The 26531-nt window shown below is 37.0% G+C and overlaps 1 protein-coding gene across 1 annotated transcript in view; it reads right to left on the bottom strand.

Annotated features, from left to right (window-relative positions):
* Nucleotides 1-26531, bottom strand: part of JPH1 (junctophilin 1) — an 81668-nt gene that overhangs the window by 27014 nt on the left and 28123 nt on the right. The window contains exon 3 of the mRNA XM_026037403.1: nt 3055-3173. Within this exon, the coding sequence (XP_025893188.1) occupies nt 3055-3173 (119 nt within the window). The remainder of the gene's footprint in view (nt 1-3054; nt 3174-26531) is intronic.

Genomic DNA, 26531 nt, shown 5'->3' with positions numbered 1-26531 from the left:
ACAAAAAAGGTATAAAAGCAGGATATACTCTGCAAGAAATGCCATCCTCATGCTGTTAATCACTAGTTAAATCTTTCCAGAGGAGCAAAAGTAGAAGACAGGTCTTGCCCTAGTCTATCATGAATTAATTTATAGAAAACAGGTCCTGTAACCTTCTAAACACTTACACCATGGCCTCGAACTTTTCAATCATGCTTGCTTCCTTATATGCAAATATTAACTTAATTACTAAGAAAGCTAAATCTCAAGACTTCTATGGTGTCTCAATATTCATGACTCAAATTGACATTATTATTCTTACCTGATGAATGCTACTTTGCTTCCTACAGCTTTGTTCTCCTTTCAATCTCCTCTCAAACTATATTACAAAGACAGAACCTCTTGGCAGTTCCTCATGAATGTCTTAATGAGCAAAAAAAAATAAATGTGAGAGAAAGTAATTGGGAAGTGAGAAGTGGCATGGTACACCGAGTTATGAATATTCACTGTCATTATAAATTTTTTATAATACTAGGCTATATGGCATTGGATGGAAGAGTTCTGAGACTCTGGAACTGAAAAGCTTTATCAAAAGATTGTAAAACGTTTAAATAGACTGACACTTCAGGTATTGCAGCTAAGACCCATTACGAAAGAATTGTTTAACTACTGTTTACAGAGGGGTGTCTTTATTTCCTATGGTTCAGGTATTTTTTTCTGTCTTTAAAGAGACTTGTTATGTTACACGCATTTATTCCTTGCTGACAGCGTACTTACTAAGCAATTCAAGCAAAGAGAGAAAAATTACACTTTCCCACAATAACTTATTTTCAAGACAATTTAACACGATGGAAACCTTTTTCTTAACTGTAGTTACTGAGACTGAGGTATCATGTCTATCATTATCTCTCAGTAGCACTAACAGAAACCTATACAGGTACTGCAAAAAGAAAAAGAGAAGGAAACTGAGAAATAACAACTATTAGGCAAAAATGGTTAGCTTATTTTCAATCAAACATGAAAATATCATGAATAAATGGTATTTGAAGAGCAAATCTTTTCTGCTGTTTGTATGAAGAAACAAGTATTTTTTAAAATATTTATTTTTAATTTTTATCATTGATGACAAAAGTCAATGCTAATCTTCTCCAGTCACTTATGGTGAGAATCACGTGAGAAATTTTAAGCAAACAAAATGTGAGTATCAGGGTTAATTTGGTACTGTAGGGAATAAGATATTTGAAAAACATAATGTGAACTGAGCATGAAAGCTACCTCCGACATGCCAATTTTTGAAAACTTCACAATGATGTATAAATTCGATGTTTTGCTACTGCTTACTGTGATAACTGAAATGTACTCAGCATTCGGGTGTCTTAAAGTTACTCATCCAAAGACGGATTTTTTTTTTTTTAATATGTGCAAATATCCTGTATTTGGCCACTTTAAGTAATGAGGAAATTTGAAATTTAGATTCCAAAAGAGATATTTATCTTCTGTTTTGATAGCTGGCTTCCTAATGGGCAGACATTTCCACATAAAGAAAGAAGCCAGAAGACTTTTTTACTTTATGTTACAGCAGTATGTATGAATATACCTGGCTTTGTGGAAAGGATATAACTCTTCCTTTCTGCAATTAGATTAAAAGTTTTAAATGAGAGGAATGGATTGAGAATCCCACATGTTTCCTCCCCAGATCTCAGCCAGTTTGTCCACAATGGCATTTGGTATTTAGTACCAGCAAGTAAAAAGAAAACTGACACCTTCTTTTTCTGGGGGATTTCTTGATGTCAGATTTCACACTAAAACATTTTCATGTTTTCTCTAGATAGGTCTCTTAGGTACTCTAGAATTTTTTTTCATTTCAAAGGTTTGGCAGCTTTGAAATTCTTTCATTCCAAGTGCTTTAATTCCCTCCCATTTCAATAATCAAGTTTTTCTTTGACAGGATCACAGTTATGATTTAGTTGGACTTAACATACCTTCTTAACTTGATAATTTTTAATTTACAGTTATTTCCTTTTAATTAATTCCTGCTATAAAATGGGAGTTCATCAGTTGATGAAAGCAAGAAATAATGGGGCCACAGATATGCTGACTAGACCTTGGCTTATGTTCTAAAAAAAATAAAGACAGGAAAACCCCTCTCCAATCTCCCGAAACCAAAAATACGCTTACTGCTCTCTGCAACAGAATAGTTGGAAACTATGAAAAATAAGTTTTAAAGAATGTTTGAGTTATAATTTGTTTAGCAGACAAGTGCAGACAAGTTCTTGAGAGATAAAACAAGCTATCGCTCAACTCATTTGAGAGGTGAAAGACAGACAGACTTAGGAAATTACATTAATACTGGACATATGTAGTTCCATTTTACCTATTCAATTTTAAGCTACAAATCTTAAGCTCAGTACACAAAACCAGCAACCTCATGGAAAGACACCAGAGAAATATGGTAATAACTACACAGCTTCTTTTTATAAACACTTTTCCAAACCACCTGATGGGTGAGAAGGGGTTTCAGAGTTGAAAGAGGTGATGCAGAGGTAACCGTGTGAGTACGGGACCTGTGTTCCTCAGAGCTTCACAGCTAGTTGTAACAGAGGAGGACGCCCTGCCTGGTTGTGCATGTGTAAGGGCACAGCGCTATTCAGCACGCAGGCCCTTCTTAACCAAGGCTGTTGTGATTTCTCTGGCACAGTAAAAAGCTAAGAATCTTTCCCCTAATTACACTTCCATAGAAATAACTTTTTGTTTTTTGAATTATGTTCTTAAAAACATAGGTCTTTATGTTCAAAGTCTTACTTTGACATTAATCTGAAGAAGCTATTGATTTGAGGCATACCTACATGTTTGATATATTCAAATTCAATATTTACATGACATTTAAAAAGCACTATTGTCACCAAATGACCATAAAAAGAAAACAAAATCTTGAGCAACCAACACTTTTCACACGACTATTGATTCTGTATAAATGTCCATCTTCCAAACAGAATAAACTTTTTAATTCAACATGGAACCTTTTCATTCCAAGAAGAAAGGAGAACAGCTCCAAAACAAGCAGTGGGAGTTTACCTGGTTGGTAGAAGTTTGGTGAAAGTTCTCTGGCAACCGCTCTTGCAATATCACATTCCTGGCGAGCAGACTGAGCAGCCTGATCCGCAGCATCAGCTTTAGCTCTTGCATGTGCAGTTCTGTACAGAGCAGAAAACAGTTATATGAAGAGAAGTCTTTTATGAATTGCATTACTAATGTGAGAGCAACATACTTCTGTGCTTAGCTACAACACACTGCACTGTATAGTGCACTGTTGTACACGTGAATAGCTACAAATCAGCCAAAGTATTTTACAGCCAACACATTGTTGTTCCTGATTTTTCAGTCCTGCTCATCCTTGTATTACATTTAAGTTACACAAGCTTTTTTACACTCAGCTTTGAACAAGATTTATAAATAGAAAAAAAAAAAAGGTATGTTTGAAACCGTTTGGTCAAATTTTCATAGACAGTATTGGAAACCAAAGTTCACAAACTGGGCCACTACAGAGATTCCTATACTCTGGCTGGTGAGACCAGGACACACAGAACCCAAGAGGACAGTGTAAGGGAACTTTACAACATGTCAAAGTTAATGTTCAATGATAGCTACTATATAAAAGTTTTGGATGGCCAAATTTAGATACACTGGTCCAAAAATATGAGAAACATCTCATATTTTTACTCATATTTACTGTCTCAGTTAGACAGTATTGGAAAAGAGTGGGATGGAAATTACGTGTCTGATCCTTCCAAGGCCTCAATGGGGAAATAAATGGGGAAACCTTTCGATTCTTCTAACTAACTTAATTTCCAATCGAAAACAATCCCAAAGACAACTTTTCCTAAATCAAGACAACAGGCTGAGATCCTTGCACAAGGTAATCTCCGCTGCTTCTGCTTTCTCACTTTTGCTATTGCTGAGGGACTCAAGAGGAGCTTGTGTAAGTGCCCTGACTTTGCACTGTGCAAATAGCTGTTACTGCATGGCTGCATTATGTTTTGTCCCATCTTCCCTCCTCACTTCATTTTTTAAAATAGTCATCTGCTTAAAAATTCCTGATGGCATGATCTCTGTGAGGCTGTGCAGCACCAGCACAGAGCCTAGAGCTGTAAAAGGGCTAGAACTGATGAGAAGCTAAAGAGGGCAAAATGGCAGGGAACTTTTTGGAGCCTCCAGAGATACTCAGAGCATTTTAAAAATACATATATTAAACTTCATGACCTCAGGAATTTTCTCATATATTACAGAAGAAAACTGTCCCTTCGGTAAGAATAAACTGGGAGGATTTTAATTGTAGTTGCTTAGAGATACTAATCAACAAGGAATCAAATAAATAAAAGCTAAAAAAAATTAGTGATCCCTATATAAAAATCCAGTCTTATTTTCACGGAATAAAGAAGAGATTGACATGCTTTAGAACAAAATGGAATTAAATGTTCGCATTAGCCAGACTAAACACCAAGAGATTAAATGTATGGCAGACTTCACACTTTAAAAAGATTTTTAATCCCACAGGGTACCAGTGCAAACACAGACATAAAAAAGCCACACAGACTGTTTCATCTATGGCGCCTAGGGAAGATTTATTTAAGTTATATTCTCCCCGAAATGTGTGTGGAGAGGAACGTTGAATGTTATTTCAAAACTTGGCTTGTCATAATTTACTCGATAATTATCAGCTCATGTTGCCTTCTCTTCAGTCCTTTCTGGTTTCTGAGAAAGGAGATTATGATGAACAAATAAGCAATAACACCACTTGCACTAAAGATGAGAGAAAGAGTGAAATGAAATGAATGCACTTTATTATCCCACGTATATTCTGTGTAACATAATGTTCGTGAATGGTTGTACGATATGTGCTTGCTTAGTACCAATAATCAAAACTGTTCTTTCTCTATAATCATTATTTTCAATTAGATGAGCTATTATTAGCTCCTGCATAATTATGTCAATGTAGCATGAGCTTAATGAAGCAATCGTAGTCCTGGGACATTGTTTTATGAAGCCCTAATGTTGTCTGCACATAGATAAACTAGACGCTGATCATCCTTTTGTGATGACAGAACAACCAGACTATTCCCATATAAAAATAGTCTAATACTGTTGTCACAGCTGCAAAAGACATTTTAAAAGCCAAGCAATACACTAAATGACCAGTGTCAGGAAAATGTACAGCCAGGGGTGCCCAGATATTTTGTCGATGCTTGTGAATATTTTATATTGTTATATCCAGGAAGCAAATGACACATCCTGTCTAAATGTGCAGGTTCAAAGGAGTGAAGGAATTAGATGATGCCATAAGCAATAAGCCAGTGAAACTAATCTGCATGCGAGGGGGCTGAGGGGAGTCACAGCAGGAAGAAGCSAATAGGGCAGGAGGGACACAAACACTTCTTCACTTGCCTCTCTTATCTTAAATGCTCTTGTATATATATTTGCCCTTCCTGCTTTTCTGCCCTCTTTGTATTAGCAGACGGCTCTGCCAGCTGATCCAAACAGGAGTGACTGTTTGGATGTGATGGGTACCTGCCTTGACTCATGATGTGCCTCAGCACTGCTCTGCTGGAGGAAGATCTGGTGGATGGCACAGCACGAACCACTGCAGAGGGACAAGGGACGAAGCCACAAGACCAGCACTCGTGTCTGAGCAGCCTTTTGACCAGCCACCAGCAGCATGTGCCTCTGGCCTCCGTTGTGAGCACCATCAGTGACACTTTCTAGACGTAACAGGAACAGCAGGAAGAGGTGCACTTATGCACCTAGCAGTGCTGTATGCACCATTGGAAAAATAAAGCAGTTCCTTATTTGCCTACCATGGCATTTGGATGCGCTGTCAGCTAAGTTCTGCACTGTGTACTTTATTGCTTTGATTTGCAGCTATGAATACATACATTTTTTTCATTTCTTGCACACTTAAGTTTTCAGTTTGTCCATACCATCTTCTTTTATGTTATCCTCAATTCATTTCTCTGTTTCTATTTAATTTACAGAGAGATGTCAAAAAAGGATAGTTCCCTCAAATGTAATCCATTTGCTTCATTTGCTTCCAGTTATATCCAGTTATATCCAGATATCCAGTTATATCATTGGCAGGTATCAAACTGTCCAACCAAACAGAATCCATTGCACAAAGAAACTACTGCTTGAACTACTGCTTGAACTACAAGCACATTTAGAGCATTTATATTAAGTGATGTAAATGGAGTCCTTAAAATCTACCAGTCATGAGTGAAAGGGGCCTGGAAGAGCAATGGTTAACTGAATAACTTTGCTGTACAATCAACATCTGAGTTTGAAAGAAGGCGAGAGCTTCCAGACTGTGTGACAACTGTAATCACTACTGGTATCTTTTTGTTTTTGAGTGTTTGGTTGGGTCTACATGACCTTAGCTACACCCATAAGATTATAGGCAAACAGTCAGGGGCTTCTTGCAAGCAGCCTCCCCTTCCAGCAGTCCTACAATCAGATTTCCATCTGCTTAGTCAGAAAAGTGACTTAAAGGGAGAGTACTGAGGGCTGAAGGGCTTTATCAATATATATGTTTTTGCCATTCCGAAGCAACAATATTATGCCATGTGTCTTCGATGTGTTATGTAACATTCATCTATATTTAAACCCCATTTAAAATTGTCCATTATCCTCCAGATTATTTTGTATTTCCATGATATACTTCAATTTACTTATAATGCCTACTCATTCAGAGTCATTTGAAAATGTAAGCAACATATGCCTACTTTGGTCCATTTTTTACTTTTTATTGAGCCCGTGGATTCCAGTATTAACCTTTTCAGTAGCTTGCTTAGTGCTTCTTAAAGTAATACAAATAGTTATGTTTCCGATTTGTCAAGTATATCTAAAAACACTTCTGCTCTTAACCATCAAATTACTTCAAATTAATAACCTGAATAATGTTACTTATTAACAGCTTTCCCTATTGCCAAAAAAATCAATAAAGATGAAATCTGCAAAAAATTCTCAAAAACAAACTGAATTCATAAAAACTACTGGATTTTCTGAGTAACACTCCATATTGTAGGTTGCTACCATATCATCCTTTTTGAAATTCAAATTCTGTAAGAACAAGAACATATTATTCTCTCTCTCTMTMTATATAAAACATATTATGCTATAATTCTATAAGAATAAGAACATTTTCCTAAATTCTAAAATTTACTGACTTTTCTAGAAAGCCAAGAATATTTTCTGTATGATTTTTTTCTAACAATTCCACAGTTTAATTTTCTCCTAATTCCCCTCTTATTTCCTGTTTTTTTCTGTTATTACTTACCTATAATGAATGATAGGTAAATATCTATCATCTATGAAATTTTCTAACATAGCAAGTCACGGACTGGCATTTGTTAAGCATGCTAGTCATCTTACGCATCCTCTTTGGGTGATAAAACTGCCTGCAAAACAATGTGTGGCATGGTAGGGTTAAGAATACRCATATGTAGAGCTTTTGTAGAACCTCTAGGCCTCATTCCCCTTCACAGCTCATTGTTATGATTGGAAGAGAGGTCAGCCCATTGCTAGCTGTCCACTGCTGCCTTCCAATGGGACTCTTGGATAGGAAGAGCAAGAGAAAAGGGAATACTTAAAGATACCACAGTATGAGACCTTTATGTCAGTGAAAAAGTGCTTCTAAACTACAGATTGAATTGGCCAAATGAGGAATATGTCTTCAATCAAGACAGTTTTAACTTAAAGCTTGAAAGCTTTACTCTATCAATCTTGTTTGTGCCTTTTACTTTCAATCAGCTGTTCCTTCTCCATGAACTGACTTCACTAAAGAAGTGGATCAGCTTCATAGCACCTCTATCGTCTCAGGTATGAAGTATAGCAGAGCTATTCTGGACACACTGCTGGTACATTAATCCATGCCAGCTTACTTAATGGATTTTATTTTCCCAAACTCGTCTTTAGAAACATAAATCAGAAAAAAAAAAAAGCTAGCCTTTATTTAATAACTCATGAATATCTGAGGCATTCCCACAGAATTGACACATAGCCAACCTTATTTCCATACTTGGAAAGATAACCTAGAGGTAATGACTGGTCAGCCAGATGTCAGTCCTAGGCATAAATAACAGCACAGATAAACTGGGTCTACATCCATAAAGATTTATAGGCTAATAGTACAGTGCCAAACATAATGCTTTCATTTAGCCAAAAATTTTATACATTTGCAAGAATTACAAGCCCTATACTACATTAAGATTGCCTTGATTTAATACACTTGGATTTTTTTCCAAGGTTTCTGACTTTGTAGCCCACAGTAACATAATTAAACAACAGCATAAATTACATAGAGTCAGCGGGGCACATCAAAATGGATTAAAAGCTAATTCACTGACACATCTCAAAATTTCATGTTGAACATATCAAAGAGTTGATACATTCATGTCACCTTATAAACCATTTTTTTTCCATCTAGAGCTATTTAACATTTTAAATTCATAATATCTGCATACAGTCTAAATTATATTATTGTGAAGTTTAGAAAATATACAACTTCTGAATTCCAAAAAAGCCCAGGAGGATACTGTATTGTACTGCAACCCAAAGTTCCACACTAACCAAAGAAAACACTGCATTCAACTGCAGTGAAACAGTACAATAGAAACCAAAAATTCCAGCCAATACTGGAGACTGTCAAGAGAAGTAGCAAAGGAGAAGCATGAGATCAACCTGGCCAGCCAGTCCTCATTGCAGAAACAGAAAAGATTGTGGTCTTCATGTGCAGAGGGGATGAAAATCAATGATAGGAATTTGCTCTTGCTATACACAGAATCCACTGTGTACAGCCTGGAAAGGAAAAGCCTTTTCAGCTGAACTTCTTGAGTCTCATATCTACTCAAACTACTGGAGAAATCCTGAGAAGACACACCGTGGTGTACACACACATATCTGACAGTGGAAAATGCCAAACACAAAATGAGACTCCACTGTTTCAGATAAATGCAAAACTGCTTCACTGATTGAATTTTGACATACTCAGGTTTGAAATATTMGGGACATATTTTACAAAAAAAAGTTGGATCTCCTTGAGTCTTTAAAATGTGATTTTACTGTGTACTAAAGGCAATCTTTATTCCACTCTCTAAGAAAAATGATATGGTCTGTCCTCACAGAAAGTGAGATTAGATGAATTAGGAACAATTTACAGCAGGTATTTCAGACACGAACTGTCTGTTGACTAGTGCGCTCTGATTGTCTCATTGGAAGCATTCTTTTCCAATATAAACAGGGAATATAATACTTGTATTTTGTCTCTCTGAGCCATGTGGCCTTTAAGATTCCCGCAGGGGTCACATGAACACCCACTATTGTGCCTACAGATATATAAGTAGCCCTAGGGCAAACACTAATCTACAYTTTTGTTGTGGAATCAGCCTTTCCCCTGCTTATACTAACTTTCCGGACAAGTTTCTGTTCACCTTTAGACTCCCGTCGCCCACACACAAAAGAACTGAATTGCTTAGAAAATCAGGAATACCGAGCCACACTTTTCTATAACTTCTGAGTCACATGTGCTATGACCGTGCTTCACCTTCGTGCTAGCACAGCAGTCTTGCAGGTGCCGGCACCCTCCCTTGCAGCAGGTCTAGCAACTTCATTCCAAACAAAGAGCAAGCTTCGCTGTGGGGCTACTTACAACTCCATGGGCAAAAAGCACTTTTGCACAYTACGCTGGCTTTTTTTCCCCATTTTTGCCAATGGTGATTCACTGCTAGCAATTTGCATGCCACTAACCACCAATTAAATATAGAGAGGAACTGAAATCTTGATAAGTCTTGCCTATCCTATCATTAAATAATTTTATTAATAACTCTCCTCAGTGACCAAGATTTTCCTCCAGCTTCCTGAGTCCATAATGCTAACTCCAGCAGACAGATTTTTTTTCTTCGTGAAAGGCATAAAGAAATATCTGAAAACAGCAGAATGTCTACATATGGTCTGCTGTTTCCTCTCACCACGAGGAATTAGACTGGCAGACTGAGGAGAGCTACTCAATCAAGGGAGAAACATGAAGAACAGATATAGCCTGAGCTTTAGATCCTCTTGAAGAGATATTTAAGTAAAGAAAAAAGTAGAGGATAAATATGTTTCTTTTCATCAACGTAAATGAGGCTTCAGGGGAAAAGGATTCTACATAATGATCCTGCCCAGAAAAGACAAGCCAATTTGAGGAATTTTTAAGTTATCTTTGAGTACATTGTACCTTACCTTGCCACATGTCTTGTTGTAATATCCTCTACCTGGGACAAACAAAATAAAATAGCAGACAGCATAAGAACACCATCATCGCCATCTGACAGCTCTTGTAGGCTCTGGTCCCAATAAATCATTATCCCAGGGATACAACTAGATACCTCTTACAACTGAGTTTATAGGAAAAGGAAGACATTGGAATTCTTTTTGCTCCAAAATTATTTTTTTTAACACTGTCTTACTTTTTTTTTCAGCATTCTACTGAACGTACTATTTCAACCATTTCATTCACTTGTTTAAAAAAAAAAAGGAAAATCAGAAAACACGAAACTAAATGTTGATTTCTGGAAAACAATATGTTTTAAATTATGTTCATTTAGAGTCTATCTAGTCAGAAAACTGTTAACGAGCCCTGCTCATCAGTAAACTCACACAGGAAAACCACATCAAACCATCCTTGGCAGTGTCTGTATTTCTGAAGCTCTCCTCTATGCAGATGGGATGTGCTTTTTTAAGGATGAGCTTTTTWAAGTACAAGGACAAAAAAGCCCACAGTGTTACAGATATCTTAGCAAAGAATACCRAAGTATTTTTAGAGTAAAATGCATAATATGAAACCAATATCTGATTTCACTTCACATCAGTCTAATAACTTAGGCTGACTGCATGAAAGTTAGATTACAGGAAGCTACAAGAAAAGTATCTAAACTATTAAATGTCAAAATTTATTTACAATTTTGGTATTTTTGCTAGCTTAAAAAATAGCCTATAAGCTCAAGAGTCATAAATACAGCTAGAAGCATGCCTCAAATTTTGCCTAAGTGACTTCAACAGTCTATCACTGATACTTATTAGATTATATTTCTCATACTTGAGTGCAAAGACTTAATTACTGTTCTTGATAGAGGAAAATATCGTAAGGAAACATCACAAATAGAGATTTAGTGGCTTAGTACTTGTTTGCTTTTCTCTCTTCCCAAAGCTATAGCGCACACCTTTATTTCTGCCATTTCCCATAATTAGTCTGCAATTGAAATCTTTACAGCAAATGAGACAAGAAAGGCTACATTGACCATGGAATATAATTTTAATCAAAAATTTTTGGGAATGGTTGTAAAAATACAGAATATCATGGCAAATAAATAGTTATTTGTGAGGCATAATAGTGCAATTTATTCATGTGTATATTTAAAACTCTAAAAAAGAATGTGTTAACGAGGATGACTGAATAACAAGCATATTGACATGAATTCAAATATTTTTCCCCCCCGAATAGTCTTTTAGTTTCTCTTAGAATTAACATCTACTATGGAAACTACAGTATTTTCATCCTTTTAAAGGCATTCAATGTATGTGTTTAAATTCATTCTCTGTGCGCTTAGCAGTCTGCCAGCTAGAAGCGAATTGGGCTTATTCTTCTGTATGTTGTTCATTTCTGCCTCATAATCAGATATATGATGTCTAGAAAAAAGGTACTCATTAGGAAAAAAAAAAGCCTAATACACCATTCTAGAATTAGCTTTTTTTTTTTTTAATTTTCAGTAATTTCAAATCATTTGATATGCTTAAAGATAACTGCTCAAAATATCAGAAAAATTCTCAAGTAATACAAAACACTGGTGTGTTTATATCTGAACAGCTGAATTAACGAAAGCCTTTCAATCTCTGTAAAAGATGTGCTCAAGTACAGGGATGATTGTATGTGATTTACCTTTTCTCCAGGCTAGCACATTTGTATCAAGCTGCTTGTATTGTACAGTAAACATCAAGGGACTGAACACTCTAAATGAGAAAGAGACTTTGATGATTCTTCCATTTGTAAATGTGTAATTCCTTCTAAATGAAGAGTGCTGTAGATTGGTGCTTTTAAATAATGTCAGATCATTTCAGACAGTGAGCAAGTGACAGAAACAACTACTGTGAAATAGTAGTCTACTCTAGTAGAGCTCTACTTAGGACAAATGCAGCTAACAGCCTTAAAATAATTTTCTAGCATATATATAACAAACATATATATATGTATATATTCAAATAATATATAGTATATATACAAATATATGTGTGTGTGTGTGTATATATATATGCATTCACATTTTAACTACCTACAGGGTTACCAATAACACACAGGCCCATTTCAAGAAATGACCACCATATGTGATCTGTGACAGCTACCAGAAAATTTGAAAAGGAGGAATGTTGCTCTAGGCTGGTTCCCAGGAGGGCTGATGATCTTGCCTTATATACCCCTAAGGATTTTGCAGTATCCAAAGACTGCAGGAAGATTCTTCACAGCACTGTCTTTCCCGCTTATTATCAATCCTTATTTCTCGTTGTCCTCTCTCCACATAAGCACAGTTTTATCACACTTGTCAGCTCTCTCTAGGGCATGATGGCTTTATAATTCTCATGACCATGGTGCTGCAGCAGCTGTTAAGACTAGAATCTCCTCTAATGCAAAACCTTGTCTCTCCTCACAGCCAAAAGTCTTTCCTATTGAGGCCTGATCTTAAAATCTGGTGACCTGTTAGGCAATTCCTGAGCCTCATAATATATTCTCCTGGTAAAGATCTTAAATAACAGGTTTCTAACTTACTGCTTACTTGCAGAACTACATGCTGTAAACTCCATGTCTTCAAAAAATGACCCAAAAGGAGTAAGTGCTGTTACTACAAGTGGCTGCTGGTGACAACAGCTCTGGTCAGAACACTGTCAATGACAGCAGAATAAATTTGCCTTTTCTGGAGRATGTTAAAGGAGCCCCATCATGAGAAGAACAAGCACCATGACACAGAAAGGGCTGATAAATCTTGAGAAAATTACTGTTGAAGAGCAAGCTCATGGATTGCATGAATTATCTTCACTGGCTGTGGACCAAGATAGGTTGATGCTTCTTAAAGTCAGTATGGATCCACCCRTACCTGAGAACATACCTTATTTTAAGAAACTCATAGAAGAATATGAAGGCTAGCAAGAGGGAACACCTTAATTTTGCCTTGTTTCTTCCAGGCTAAATTGCTGAGGGCTTACAGGAAGAATAGAGGACATGGTTGAAGAGAAGAAGGAAGGAAGGAAAGAGCAAAGAAAGCAAACACATGCACTCCTGCAGAATCTGCTCATTCAAGTTTATGAGTGCAAGGTAATTCAAAGATTATCTCATTTTAAACAATTATAAAAAAAAACAGAATTTCAGATGTATGTATTAAACAACAAATTGCACGTCAGCTGAATATGGAATCGACGTCACTCTTATGCCTGGTTTACAATATTCAACAAAATGTGAAGGTGTGTTTCACATAGATAACCATCTTGCTGCTCTGGGGTGCATGTGCTCTGGGAGCAATTGGATATATATGGAGTATGTCTTCACATTTGAAAACTCACTGCATAATAAGCAGAAACTTAGTCTGCATTCCTACTAAATAAATAACATTTATGTGAGACAGCTGCCCAGTGAAAGGCTTGATGAGATAAAGAAAACTTTTACTACTAAGTACAACTTTGAAAATCTCACTGGTAAATACTGTAATAAGTTAGTCTGCAAGGAATTCAGTGGCTTCCTTCAACATAAACTGAAGTGTGCTTTTGGTTCTCACACTTGTGAAAGTGGGTCCAGGTATTCCACAGTCAATGAAGGTGGAATTCTAGAAATACTATGCAGGCATTTCGGAGCCTTTAAGTTTTGGGCTTTCATGTACTTTCATGAGAGTTCACATATGAAGAAATTCAACMCCCAAGTTTGTAAAAAGAGTCAGCAATGGGAACTGGAACTGCACAACTGTTCAGTTCCTTAATTCCAGGACAGAAAGCACAAAAGTTACAACATTAATATAATTCTTGCTCATCACTTATGGATCTAATTAAAAACRGAAGTGGATTTCCTTGTCTTTAATACATCATTCATTTTATGAAGAGTGCCAGTATTATGGAAAATTCAAGAGGCAGCATCCTTTGTTGATAAATTCAGGTATTTCCTGTGTTTCTTTGTGCAGCTGCCAGGAGAGCTATGAATTGGTCTTATGCTTTGAATATGAAATCATAAAATCATGTGTTAAAAAACTGATAGTGAGATAGCATATGGASAGCTTTATATTTCTGTAGGCTTAGGACAAGAAACAGCCACTATATTCTTATCCGCTGTAAGAAAATATAAGGAGTTTCAAGTTCAAGGAGAGAGAGAAGCCTCCTTTGTAAGTCCTAGATGAAGCAAGGTCGATTTTGCTTGAAGGAAGCTCACAGAAAACAACAAACAAATAAACACACAAAAATTTTTAGAGAAAGAATGAAAATAAAAGCTCTCCCTAGCACAGAAGATTAAAATTGAATGGGTTAATCAGCAAAAATCATTTTAAGGATGAAGTCCATTTGAGTTTCTAACAATTAAATCTGAGGTGATATGGCATGATAGGATCTGATGGGCCACATTTTCTAAAGTGGTTTTAACCAAAATCTGTGCAGTCTTGTTAAATGTCTCAGCAGTAAGCACACTGCCTAAGAAAAGGAAGGATGACTCCCATGGCAGTATTTCTGAAGCAGCTGGCATGAGACTGTCTGGGATGCTGGGGCTTTGTACATCCCTTTGCTGGCACTGGCAAATGTACACTCTGTGTTAGAGAGCAGATGTGTCWGTCTCCCATATGCCCAGGGTAAGAAGTCCCAATTCCTTTATCAAATACACTGCACTGTATCCATTTCCAGAACAATGTTCGGTCCTCAAAGGACTGAATACACTCCACGATGTAGGTGGTGAGGATGTCCAGGGTGTCCATTTCTTCTTGCAAAGCCAACTGGCTAACACTGGACTTTTTTATCTTGTTAAAATTAAGCTCTTCTCATTGTCAAGAGAGAAAGGTATCACCCTGCTCAACATGAAAATATGATTCCTGGCCAGTTAGGGTCAGCAGTTAACCCAAAAGCTGCTGTAAAGCTGAGGCATACAGCTTCCTCATCGCAAGATCAAGTCATTCAGGGTCTTTGTCCTCTGTTGTCCTTCTGCTTGATAGGATGCTATTGTACAATTAATACAACTCAGAGACTTCATATTGGAGTTACTGTGAAAGTACTCAAGCTCTTCTCTTTGCCTCTTTCTAAATTAGTCAYGTCTGTCTTTGGCTGGTGTCCACTACAATGTTTTGATTGAATTCAGCAGTCATTCATTCATGCAGAAGATAACCCTGTCTGAATTAGAGGCCAGCATGACATGACTTCCCAGATGTGAGCCATGCCTCTGTCTTCTAAGTTGCCAGATACTGGTCAATTTGAATTTTACTCATTATACTATTCCTGCAAGATACCAGATGGATAGGTTTAGGAAGAACACCAAGTCTAGGGAGACAGCACTCCATGAGGAAGGCAGAGACAAGAGAACTAAACCTCTTCCAGAAAGGGAAGTGTATTGAGAGAACTTGGTACCTATACTTTGTCTAATCACTACCTCAAAAACAGTGGCAGATCGGAGTGAAGTAGTTTCAGTTCATTACCTATTACTGGATTTAATATTACAACCAATACTGTGCTTACAGTACTTACTGATTCCATATTGTGAGTACCAATGGTGCTGTCATCTATGAAATTTTGATCTCAACAGGGTACCAGAGCATCAGTATGCTGCTAGCTCTTGTTATTCTGTGACATCTTGTTATGAAAGTTGGGCATTTTTCTGCCTCTATTTAATGAACACTAATTGCTCACAATAGAGATGCTGAAGTTTGCTTCAAAGTCTGGTGAGACTATGGACTTCAGCAGAAGATAAGGGTTCCACACATGAAGTATCCATTTAGAGCACACGAATGTCCTAGCAAAAGCGTCATGGGCTTTCTTGTCTTGTTGAGGGAAGAGTATGTTATTTCCAAGACGGACTAAACTTGAAGCATGGAGACTCTTACCAGCCCTGGTTATGGATCAGGATACGGTATACTAGAACAGATGTCAGAATTCTGGACAATCTGGAAATTTTGGAAATGATTAAGAACAAGTTTTTGGTAACTACCCCATTCTTTCTTCTCCAGTAGTGTGAAGAGCAATAAGAAAGCCCCTTCCATGCCATGCTTATGTCACAACTTGGAAGTACAAGAAGGCTGAGTTAGGTCAAGAAAGGAAGCTTCTRTTAAAATCGAGCAAACTTGCCTGAGGCACATAATCACCCAGAGYGACATATACCTGAAGAAGAAATGCCATCTGGTGAGACTGGAGTGTGATGTACTGCAGTGCTGCAACTAAATGTTGTTTCTGTGTGAATGAGATTTTTGCCAGTGTATGTCAGAGCTGAATTTAGTCCTGTTGGAGATGGCATAAGTAAGCAAGGAGGTGTCCACCTCCAGCTAATTACTTTTCCTCCTACAATATCTGCACATTAAAGTATATGAATAACATCTATCAAACTTTAAACATTTTTGAGAACATTAAGTTAGGAATTCAGAAACTTAAATACTTATTTTATTTTATTTTATTTTATTTTATTTTATTTTATTTTATTTTATTTTATTTTATTTTATTTTATTTTATTTTTTAGTTAAAGAAATGCATGGTATCTATCTGTTCCTGAAGTAAACTTGAGGAAAATTACTTGGATTAACTAATATGGCATAAAATCAAATAAACTGTGTAAACTTCATTACTTATTTTCTTATAGTAATGGGGTAATGACACAGCCAAAATTATCCAGAAATATTTCTTTGCAGGTTATGCCTTTTTTTTAGTATTCTTTACAGTAAATCAAAGTATTACCTCTAAACCTTTCTGTAGCAAAATGCTACATATACAACTACAGCACTAATGCTATCCATCTATTTTCTTCAGCTATTTTTTCCTACACATTAAAATAAATCCAGAATAAGCTTTGTTTCACATGTGAAATGTAACAGTTATTTTGGAGTTAATCCATGAAAGGCCAATCTTATTCCATGATGAGTAACTCCCAACTTAGCAAAAGGCATTATGATTCTGAAATAAATGTGCATTAGAGAATATTAGAACAGTTAATCCATWAAATGTTATGAATAGAAAACCTTACATAACTAACATGTAATACATACTATGCAAAACATACTATGCAAAACTATCTCTACATTAGTGTTGTCTGATTTACTCACTACATACCAAGTATTTTTCCTTTTTTTAAAGCAACCTTCTTTCTCTTTTCCTTTAATATAATGCTTTCTTGGATGGAAGAACTTAAGTTTCACTCATAATTGCTTGTTGCATTTCCTGGGATGAAAGGCTACAGGACACACAAGCAGTGTCACTAATCTTGGGTGATAATATTTATGAAAGGTCTGACAGTTTTTCCCTCTGTTAGTCTTCAGATGACATTTCTTTAGAGTATAGAAGAGGAACAAAGCACATGTTGTTTAAGCAAGTTCCCTAAACAACGTATTGCCTCTCAAGAGTGGCAGGCTTATGTCAGCGAACATAAATGCGATGAGGCAAGAAGCCAAACAGGTTAGGAAGGAAATAAAATATGCTCAGCAGCAATTAAGCTGTGAAGCAGCTACAGAAAGGAAAGACAAAGAAGAAATTAAAGTGTTTGAGAGTATCTCTAGAGAATTGAGTCAAGGTGAAGAAAATTAAAATTACAAGTAGGAAAAATGCACCTTCCCATTAAATTTAGCAACATAAATCCAAAGTATAAACAATATAGCTTAGAAAATGCCTCAAGACAAGGATCTAATTTTTCAAATGGGGCATTTTATCTTTTAATCTGGGTGAATTATGAAGGCAAGAAATGGACAAAAGATGGTCCCTAAATTCACAGATGGGATTAAATWCACTCAGACAAAACAGTGCAGTCTTGGTATTATGGGTGAGGCAGAAGATATAATTCTTAACTAAGTCAAAAGGAAACTTGAGGAACATAGGAATTTTGCTTATTTTCAAGCAGCAATCATTTTTAATCACTAATGTAGGTTAAACTCTATTTGAAGCTATACATTTCAATATATGGCAACAGATATATTTGGCAGGGGTTAGCAGCTTCTTTGTCTATCTTTATAYACATGGTAGCAAGCCAGCACTGTCTTCTCAGCATCTTATTTATACTTAAGATGATTAAATCTGTAAATTTAAAAAAGATTTTTATTTTCTTTCCATAAATAATTGATTCAAGTATGGAATGTGTGAGACTCTAGTCAGATTTTCAAATCTGCTTCAATATCATGAAGTACAGTTCTGTCCCCTTCTTTACCCTTATTATTATGATTTTTTAACATAGTCTAATCACACAGTGTATTTGCTATTAATTACAGGAGAGTTTAAAATTAACTATTTGAGTTAATGGTAGAATATGGGCTACAGAAAAACAAAGAATTTTGCAAGACTAAACAGAGCAACCTGCATAGTCTTTTGAGTACTTAAGTTAGAAGAGAAGCAGTTATCTTCTGGCCTACTGTGTGCATTTCTTTTGTTTTGATTTAAAATTTGTTTTCTATTGAAATAATTTTGCTTCTATAAATTTGGATATGGTTTCAGAAGCAATAGTAACAAACATTAAAAAAAAAAAGAAAACAATTACTAGAATGGGAAATAACACAGAAAGAAACATTAGATCCCATGTGCATAGTCCTACTGTTGAGAGGATTCTCTTCTCTGGCTGGCATTTTGCCTGGATACATTTTTTCCAGGTCATCAAATTCCCAATTACACTCATAGAACAAAGGAATGTGTTAGACCCCTTTAACAGCCTGTGTAGGAGAAAAAGTCCAGACAAAGCAAGATTATAGTTTCATGCATGCTTATATCTGGAAAAGAGCGCAGCTGAAAGGCACCATCTCCTCTTCCTGCCTTCTCAGCTGCTCCTTTTTTCGCTCACATCGTTCCCCATCTCAGGTTTGCAGCTGATCCCAGTAAAAGCTGACGTGTGTGTGTGTGCGTGTGCGTGTGYGTGTGYGTGTGTGTGTGTTTAGGGGAATGGACCTTGACTGATTTTAACTTTGATCATTTCATTGCATAGTTTAACAGTGTGGCTGAACCAAGCAAGTGGATGGTAGACAGCCGGGAAAAGAGACTGGGAGGAGAGAAAGGCTTCATTTCAGTGGCATTGCAGGTATAAAATGTATTTGAACCTACTAAGGTTTTCAGAGAAGAAGATTCTACTATTACTTTGCCTGATAGCAACCTCTTTGAAAGAAGCAAGATATGGACAAGGTTGAGTCATCTTTCAGAGAGCTTTGGGAAGAGACCATTCAGTTACTTGAATTTTTGTCACTAATGCATGGTGCGTGGGCCACATGCTGCCCCGGTTTGCTGCTCCTGGTTACACAGGAAATGCTAGAAGAGCAATTGGGAAAATGTGACAAAGAAACATGGGACAGACCACAGCAAAGGCTGTCTTTTATCTAGTCATGTGATTGTGAGATACCTGCAAGAACTTTGTGCCTTTGGTACAGTCTTTCATAGGGGTTCAGATGGCACTTTTTTACAGATTTGTGATGGGAAAGAGGCAGCAAGAGGGTACATGCAACTAAAGCAATGCAGATTATCTAGCTAAAGCACCATATTTAAAGCTGGCAGAGTACACAGGTCCTACAAGTGCACTGTAATGACTCTTTCATCTTGTGCATCTTTACAGTACACGCTTTCCCAAGAATGTCCTTCTTGTCCCCTGCAGCTGGAAGTTTGGCACCCTTCAGTTTCTGAAACTTCTTTGTTTCAGGGAGATGGGTGAGCATTGCACTGGCCAAATGGTTTGAGCCTTCATCAGTCAGCCTCCAGAAGATCTAGGCAACTCTAAACCAACATACCTTACTCTAGGCCTAAATTGTTCAAATATTCCTTTCTTTCTTAGAAAAGAAATCTTATGCTTAGTTTTCCTCTATAACTAATATGTCTAATGTTTGTATTATAACTCTCCATGTACCCTTACTGAGAGATGATAATTTATTCAGCATGTTATTTAGCAAAACATTTAGCAAAATGTTATTTAGCATGTTACTTAGCAAAAAGCCTTACAATGGCAGCATAATATTYGACACATTTTATATATAGAACCCAAAAGACTTCTAAAAAAGAAAACAAGACCTCTATCATATATGATAACAGATGCTTCTAAAAATTACAGAAGCAAATACCATCTTTGTGAACACTGATCTCTTGCCCAAGTAATACTTCTGGATTATAAAACCATACAAAGCAGTTAACTTGAGACCAACACRATCTTGCTCCTTTATTATCATTACAGGCGTGGTCGGGATCATGACTGAATATTATGCAGACAAAATGGAGGAGAAGGAAGCTCCCCAAAGAAAATAAATAACTTAAATCATGTGCTATACCATAGTGTTCCACCTAGGGCTCAAAGACTTACTGTAATTTCATTTCCTGAAAAAGATGGTGGTGGTAAAAGAAGGTATGTGGATTCAGGGAATTATTTTTTCACCCATATCCTCCTTCTACTATTTTCTGATATGTATCTGCTGTGCACATGTATAGGACCATATACAATAATGGATATTTTACCCCTCTGTGACTCTACAACATGGCTTACTCTAGCCCCAGTTCAGGTGTCATTAGTTACACATGCTGATGGGCATTGCAAGAAAATAAAGCTATTCTGTGAAATTCTACTACAAGCATCCTTTTATCATCACTTCAGCTAGCAGACAACAAATCACTTAACTGAGGACCTTATCAGAGATCCGCCAGGTTTACTGAATTGAAGAGCTTGTAGAATTTCAAATAAAAAAAGAAGATTAGCTGTACACAACAAAACTTCAAGTTCCTGGCAGTTACGTTTTAACATGAAGATTATTTTAACGAGTGCACAGATTTATGTACTACAGAATTAGAACCATCTTGCTTACAGTCACCACATTTCAATGCTTACATCCCCAAACAATCACTATATAGTAAAACAATGTTAACTGATATAAAAAAATTAATAAAGATCATGCTTTGCTTGCAGCTATTCAGTTGATGTGGAAAACCAGGTTATAGCTGATGAGATGGAAAGAGCGATCACCATAGCAACAATTTACCACTTAACAACGAAGGGGGAAGGGAACATGGGCTCTTTGCACATGGAAACAGGAGCAGCTCAAAATCCTCAACTTCAGGTCGGTTTTTGGTCTACACAGTAAGAAATACAACAAAAAATCAGGAGCAGTTACTACTGCAACATTGCATTAGGTATCGTGTATTAGCCCTATTGACAACAGCAAGAAGTACTAAAAGAAAATGACGATGATTTTAATTAAAAATCCTTGTTGGGAGCATAAGCTATCTCAAAAAAGGTTTCTTTCTGAGGAATACAATATTCCATTGAAGCTGTAATGAATCCAAAGTATAAACTGCTTATTTTCAGCATGCTTTTTGTTTTTACTATGAGAAAACCTTAGATAGGGAGAAATATTTATGATATTAACTTTTTTTTGTTAAAAGAAATAGAGATTACTTATGTATCATCACAACGTTATCTATTACTGCTCTGGCCAATTTCCAATTAGAATTAAGTGTGCTCTTAATTTTCTCCAGTGATAAGTGTGCTTTTAATTTTCTCTCTTCTTTTTCACAGCAAATATGTATATTCAAAATCTACATTAGCTGTTTTTAGTGTGTCTGCCTCCCTGTGCACACAAAAACACCTCAGACATCTTTAACTTGCATCACCTGCTAGTTTACTTCAATTGCTTTCATTTTTTTTATCCCAGCTGTTCAGACATATTAAGACAAAGACAATACACTCGGGTACTGCTCAGCAGCCACCAAACTAAATTGAATGACAGGGGAGACTTCAATAGCTGTTGTGGGTACTTAGCCTTTGAGGCAGGCACCAAATTTGTCCACCCACTCATTATTTTCCTCGGGTACTTTTTCCCCATCTCCACAGCATGCGAGAGCTTTATCCTCAGAGCACCTCTGTAACTGCTCCCAGTCATCACGAAGCTCAGCGCTGCCGTGTTTGGACAGGAAGAGCAGATTTCCTAATGCTCAGGAAACCGAGTTCYTTAGTGAATGGGGGAGAGGTTCTCTGAGTGAGTGGGGGAGAATCTGATGTATAGATTAGATGCCAGGGAGCATGTTAAGCACTGGAAAGCTCAAACTCACCTATAGGAAACACCAACAGATTTATCAAAAATAATTTATTTCATCTGAACTTATGTGACCCCGTGATGATAAGTTTCAGGACCTAAAAAAGTCTTCCAGAATTTAAGCATTAAACTTGTGTACTATAATACAGAGGAGAGGCTCATAGTCTGCATTCAGAAAACACAAAGTTTGCAGTACTATCTTTTGTGTCTTTATTAGAATTTAGAACTGTGAACCAGAAAGTGTGAAACGTGAATTGTGGCTGCTTGKTCCTGGCAGGCCCACCTCCTTGCTGCAAGAATGAGCTCAGATGCCAAACTGAAGAGTTCTCTGGAAATCAGGCACCACTGTTTTGGTTTAAGGTGGCTACTCTGATGTCAGAATTGCAAAATGGTTTGGTCCAAGTAAAGAAAGTAAGAGGGTAACATGACTTGATTTCATATTAATGCACACATTTGGGAACAAAACCAGTAAACTCAGTCCTGCAAYAGAAATACCCAGGACTAACACAAAGCAAATTTGCAGAGGCACTACTCACTGTGAGATTACTTACGTTTTTTAGTAAACATTCAGCATACAACATCCTATATATATCTAGAACATGACTTACCTGGGACCAGTGAAAAGAAACTTCTGCAATACTGCTCTTAGCATACGGTGCATCAATCAAATGAATGACTTTTAGTAAATTATTGGCAAAAAAATATTCCAGGAAAAAGTGTTTAGAACACTAGATCTTATGAGAGAAGTAATTAGTGAAGGTTACACCTAATGATGAACCCCAAACAGCAAAAAGCCTCTTAATGTTACATGTTATGTAAATGCTAGGAGTACAAAKGAAAATACACATACACCAGAACACAAATCTATGTACAGCTGGTTAATTATTTTGAATGCAGCTCTGAGAGTCAGTAACGATGCAATCAAGTACGGTAAAAATGGTAAAAAAATTTCAACATTCCCCTAGAAGAAGGAGGTGCAAGACTTGTCCCAGTGATCAAAGTGGCTTAAGAAGAAAAAAAAAAGTCAGTTAGCAGTACTATGACAGAAACATGAGGATTTGCAAAGTACAAAGGGCCTAATCATCCTCAAAAGCTAAACAAAACACTACAAAGAACCAGAGAGGCACCGAGAAACCTTCGTAAGTGTCAGTAGCATGGCTGCACAGAAATGCCCCAGGGATCAATGGTGCTCATGCTGTCACATGAAAATTATATGCAAATACCAAATTATCTGTCATGATACTAGGATATCCAGAGCTCTGTCACTAGAGATACGGCTGCAGAATAACAGTTAAAAGCTGGTTTTTCTTTTGAGCCAGATCAGTACAGGCCCATAAGGGTCAAAGCGCTCATGGGAGGCACTGCTGCGCCTCATCCGCGTTTGCAGACACAATTCCTGCCTGTTTGCTGCTGGAAGGTGATTCCAGAGGGAAAAGCAGGTGAAATTGCCTTTCCAGCTCTTGTCCTGCTGCTAGGTGACCATCCCTGCCGTTCAGTAATGGCGCCTAAAGGTCCTGATGCGGCAGGGCAGGGAAGCCATTAGGCAGCGCTTGGGAATGGCGGCCCCTCACTCTATCCCTCCATGGAATACACAAATATACAGCGTGAACTATACACACGCTCATCTAGCATGATGTTTCCTTGCTACACATTTGCATTACATCTATCCAGCAAATCCCAGGCCACTCTCAGCTGTGTCTGGGAATCCTTAGGAGTCGGGAGAGGGCTGCTGCCATTGGGACAACTCACCCAGCGTATCCCCAGGCTCTCCTGCTCAAGGACACTCAGAGCCAGCTGCAGACCAGCTGAATCGTCACCCCCACTCTGCAGTATATTCTTAACAACTTCTAACTTTTGCACCGCCAAGACTGCAGCACATGATCTTACAGCGACAAAGGTAAAACTTGAAGYGAAATACAATCCTGAAAGAGAAATTCCTGTGACAGATCTTCTTTCTCTCACCCCTTCTCACCCTGCACTTTCATGAAAGGACATGATGCAAGAAGAAGAGAAAGATGTAGAGSAACAGGTGCACCTTCACAGTATAAATCTTATCCAGGTCCGCAAATAAGCTAACAGAAATAGTGATAAAAATGTACGCAACAAATCTTTCTAAATGAACAAATTTATGACAGCATGGACAAGCCCCCTCAATTCTCTTGATTACTTAGAATTTCTAGAATGGAGAGAATTTGCAAAACCTGACCACAGCCCACCAATCTATAGCTGACAGGTTAGGAAAAAGGCTCCAAAAAGACCCATGACCCTTAAAAAGCTTCATGAGATATTATATACAAAAGCACTGGATTGGACAAAGAGGAAATGATTACAAAGGCTTGCATTTGTGTAAAACAACAGGAGAGCACCACAAAAAAAAAAAACAACAGTAATTTGCAACACACTTAGCTGAACCTGTCAGCAACTAACAGAGCCACAAGTATAATTACTGGATGGTGCTGCAGCTGTTTGTTTTACATGTTTTATTTTTATTTTTAAGAAGCTCAAAGATCAGGATCTCTGCATGAGAAGAATGAGAACCAAGGGGTTGATTGATTCTAATACTCCTGCTAAGCCAAAGCATCAATATCTTTCATTGTGGCTTATTTGCTGGGGATGGAAGCAAGGAGGGAAGTATTGTGTTCCCATACAATTAGACAAGAAATGCGCTATTGGAGAGGGGAGCAGGAAGGAACTAAGCATCTTAGATACTTAGTTATGTGCTGAGTGCTGCTGCTGACATTGCACTGCATCTCAAAGATCTGTCAATAAATACTGCTTAGTATATTGTAACTTGAGCATAGGATAGAAAGAAGTATCTCACTGTACTAGCACACTATGGACAGCTTTCATAAACCTAGTGTTTTTGCTAGCATATTAAGGGACTTCTTTCCTATTTTTTTTTTTCCATAGGAATAACCATCTTTTCATGGAGAATACCCTTTTCCCATACATTTAAAAGACCTACCTATTTTTTTTTAACAAACTTCCCTCATAGCCATTATGGAAAATATCAGAAGATTTGCCTAACAGCATAAACTACTTCAAGGAAGCAAAGTATTTGTGCAACTTTATGCTTTTTATCACAAAGAGCAATGGATTTTCTTCTAGCCAATTTAGCATTACCAGGAAAAAGAAGACATACTTCAAATTAAGCCAGTTTACGTGAGGAAAAAAAAGGCTATTTAAGGTAGGTTGCTATTCAGATCAGGAACAATTTAATCTTAAGGACAGTACAGATTTATGTCAAGAAAACAGAACTATGATACACAACCTAAACATTCCTTTTGCACTGAATCTCAGGCACAGACCCTCTAATTTACTAAGACAGTCCACAGTATATGCAGTAGGATATTCCAGATCAAAAGAGTTCAGGTTTCAGATCTAGTTACACAAACTAACATTGTGGCATCTGCTGGAAATACTCCAGTGCCCCAAACCAGGATTTATACAGTATATACAACTTGAAAGGCGCACGCACCAAAAACTTACAGAGATTAAAACTGTGTTTCCATATGGTATGACAGTGACCATTCCAGAAGGACATTTGAGCAAGTGGTAAAATGTATTCAGAGRTGTTTTCTGTCAAACTCTTTCTTGTTTTTATGTAGTGTGCTCAAAGGTTAATAGGTATGACCTACACTTTTGAAAATAAAAATCTTAAATATATATATATATAAAGAGAGAGAGAGAGAGAGCGATTTTTAGCAGGAAAGCTTTCAGCAGGTTCTACTTTAAGAAAATTAAACCAAATATGAATGTCATACAGTCTACACTTTTGGAGTTGTAGCTTTAAAAGTAAACAGTAGAAGTCGATGAAGAAAATTCTAAACAGGTGAACTATGAACACAGAAAAGCTTGAATTCAGGAATAATGAGAAGTATAAGCTACATAAACTTTAATGAGTTGTTGAAAATGCAGCCTCCTTTGAAGTAAAGTTAGCTTCCTCAATCTCAGCGTAAAATGTCTTCTTATGATTAATAAATGCCTACTTGTTTTCTTGGGGACACCATATTCCACCAAAGGGAGAGGGCTAGTTTTCAAATATTAGTCCTCTCTTTAGCAGGGAAAAAAAAAAAAAAAAAAAAAGGAATATCCAAGAATGAGTTCTTTTGTTTGCTTGTTTTTTAACTCAAAACCTTCCTTTTAATAGCCACTTCAGAATTAAATGTTGAGTATGACAGTCTAGGTGGGGGCAGGTAGATCATCTCACATGACAAAATTTCCTTCTCGGAAGTGTTTCTTTTTCAGCTACTGTTTAATACAACACTAGAGTGACTA

The sequence above is a fragment of the Nothoprocta perdicaria genome, unplaced genomic scaffold (genome assembly GCF_003342845.1).
Source record: "Nothoprocta perdicaria isolate Ctin4 unplaced genomic scaffold, notPer1 scaffold_198, whole genome shotgun sequence".
In the NCBI taxonomy this organism is placed as follows: domain Eukaryota; kingdom Metazoa; phylum Chordata; class Aves; order Tinamiformes; family Tinamidae; genus Nothoprocta; species Nothoprocta perdicaria.
The sequence above is the reverse complement of the archived record's forward strand: the minus strand, read 5'-3'. Positions and strand labels throughout refer to the sequence as shown.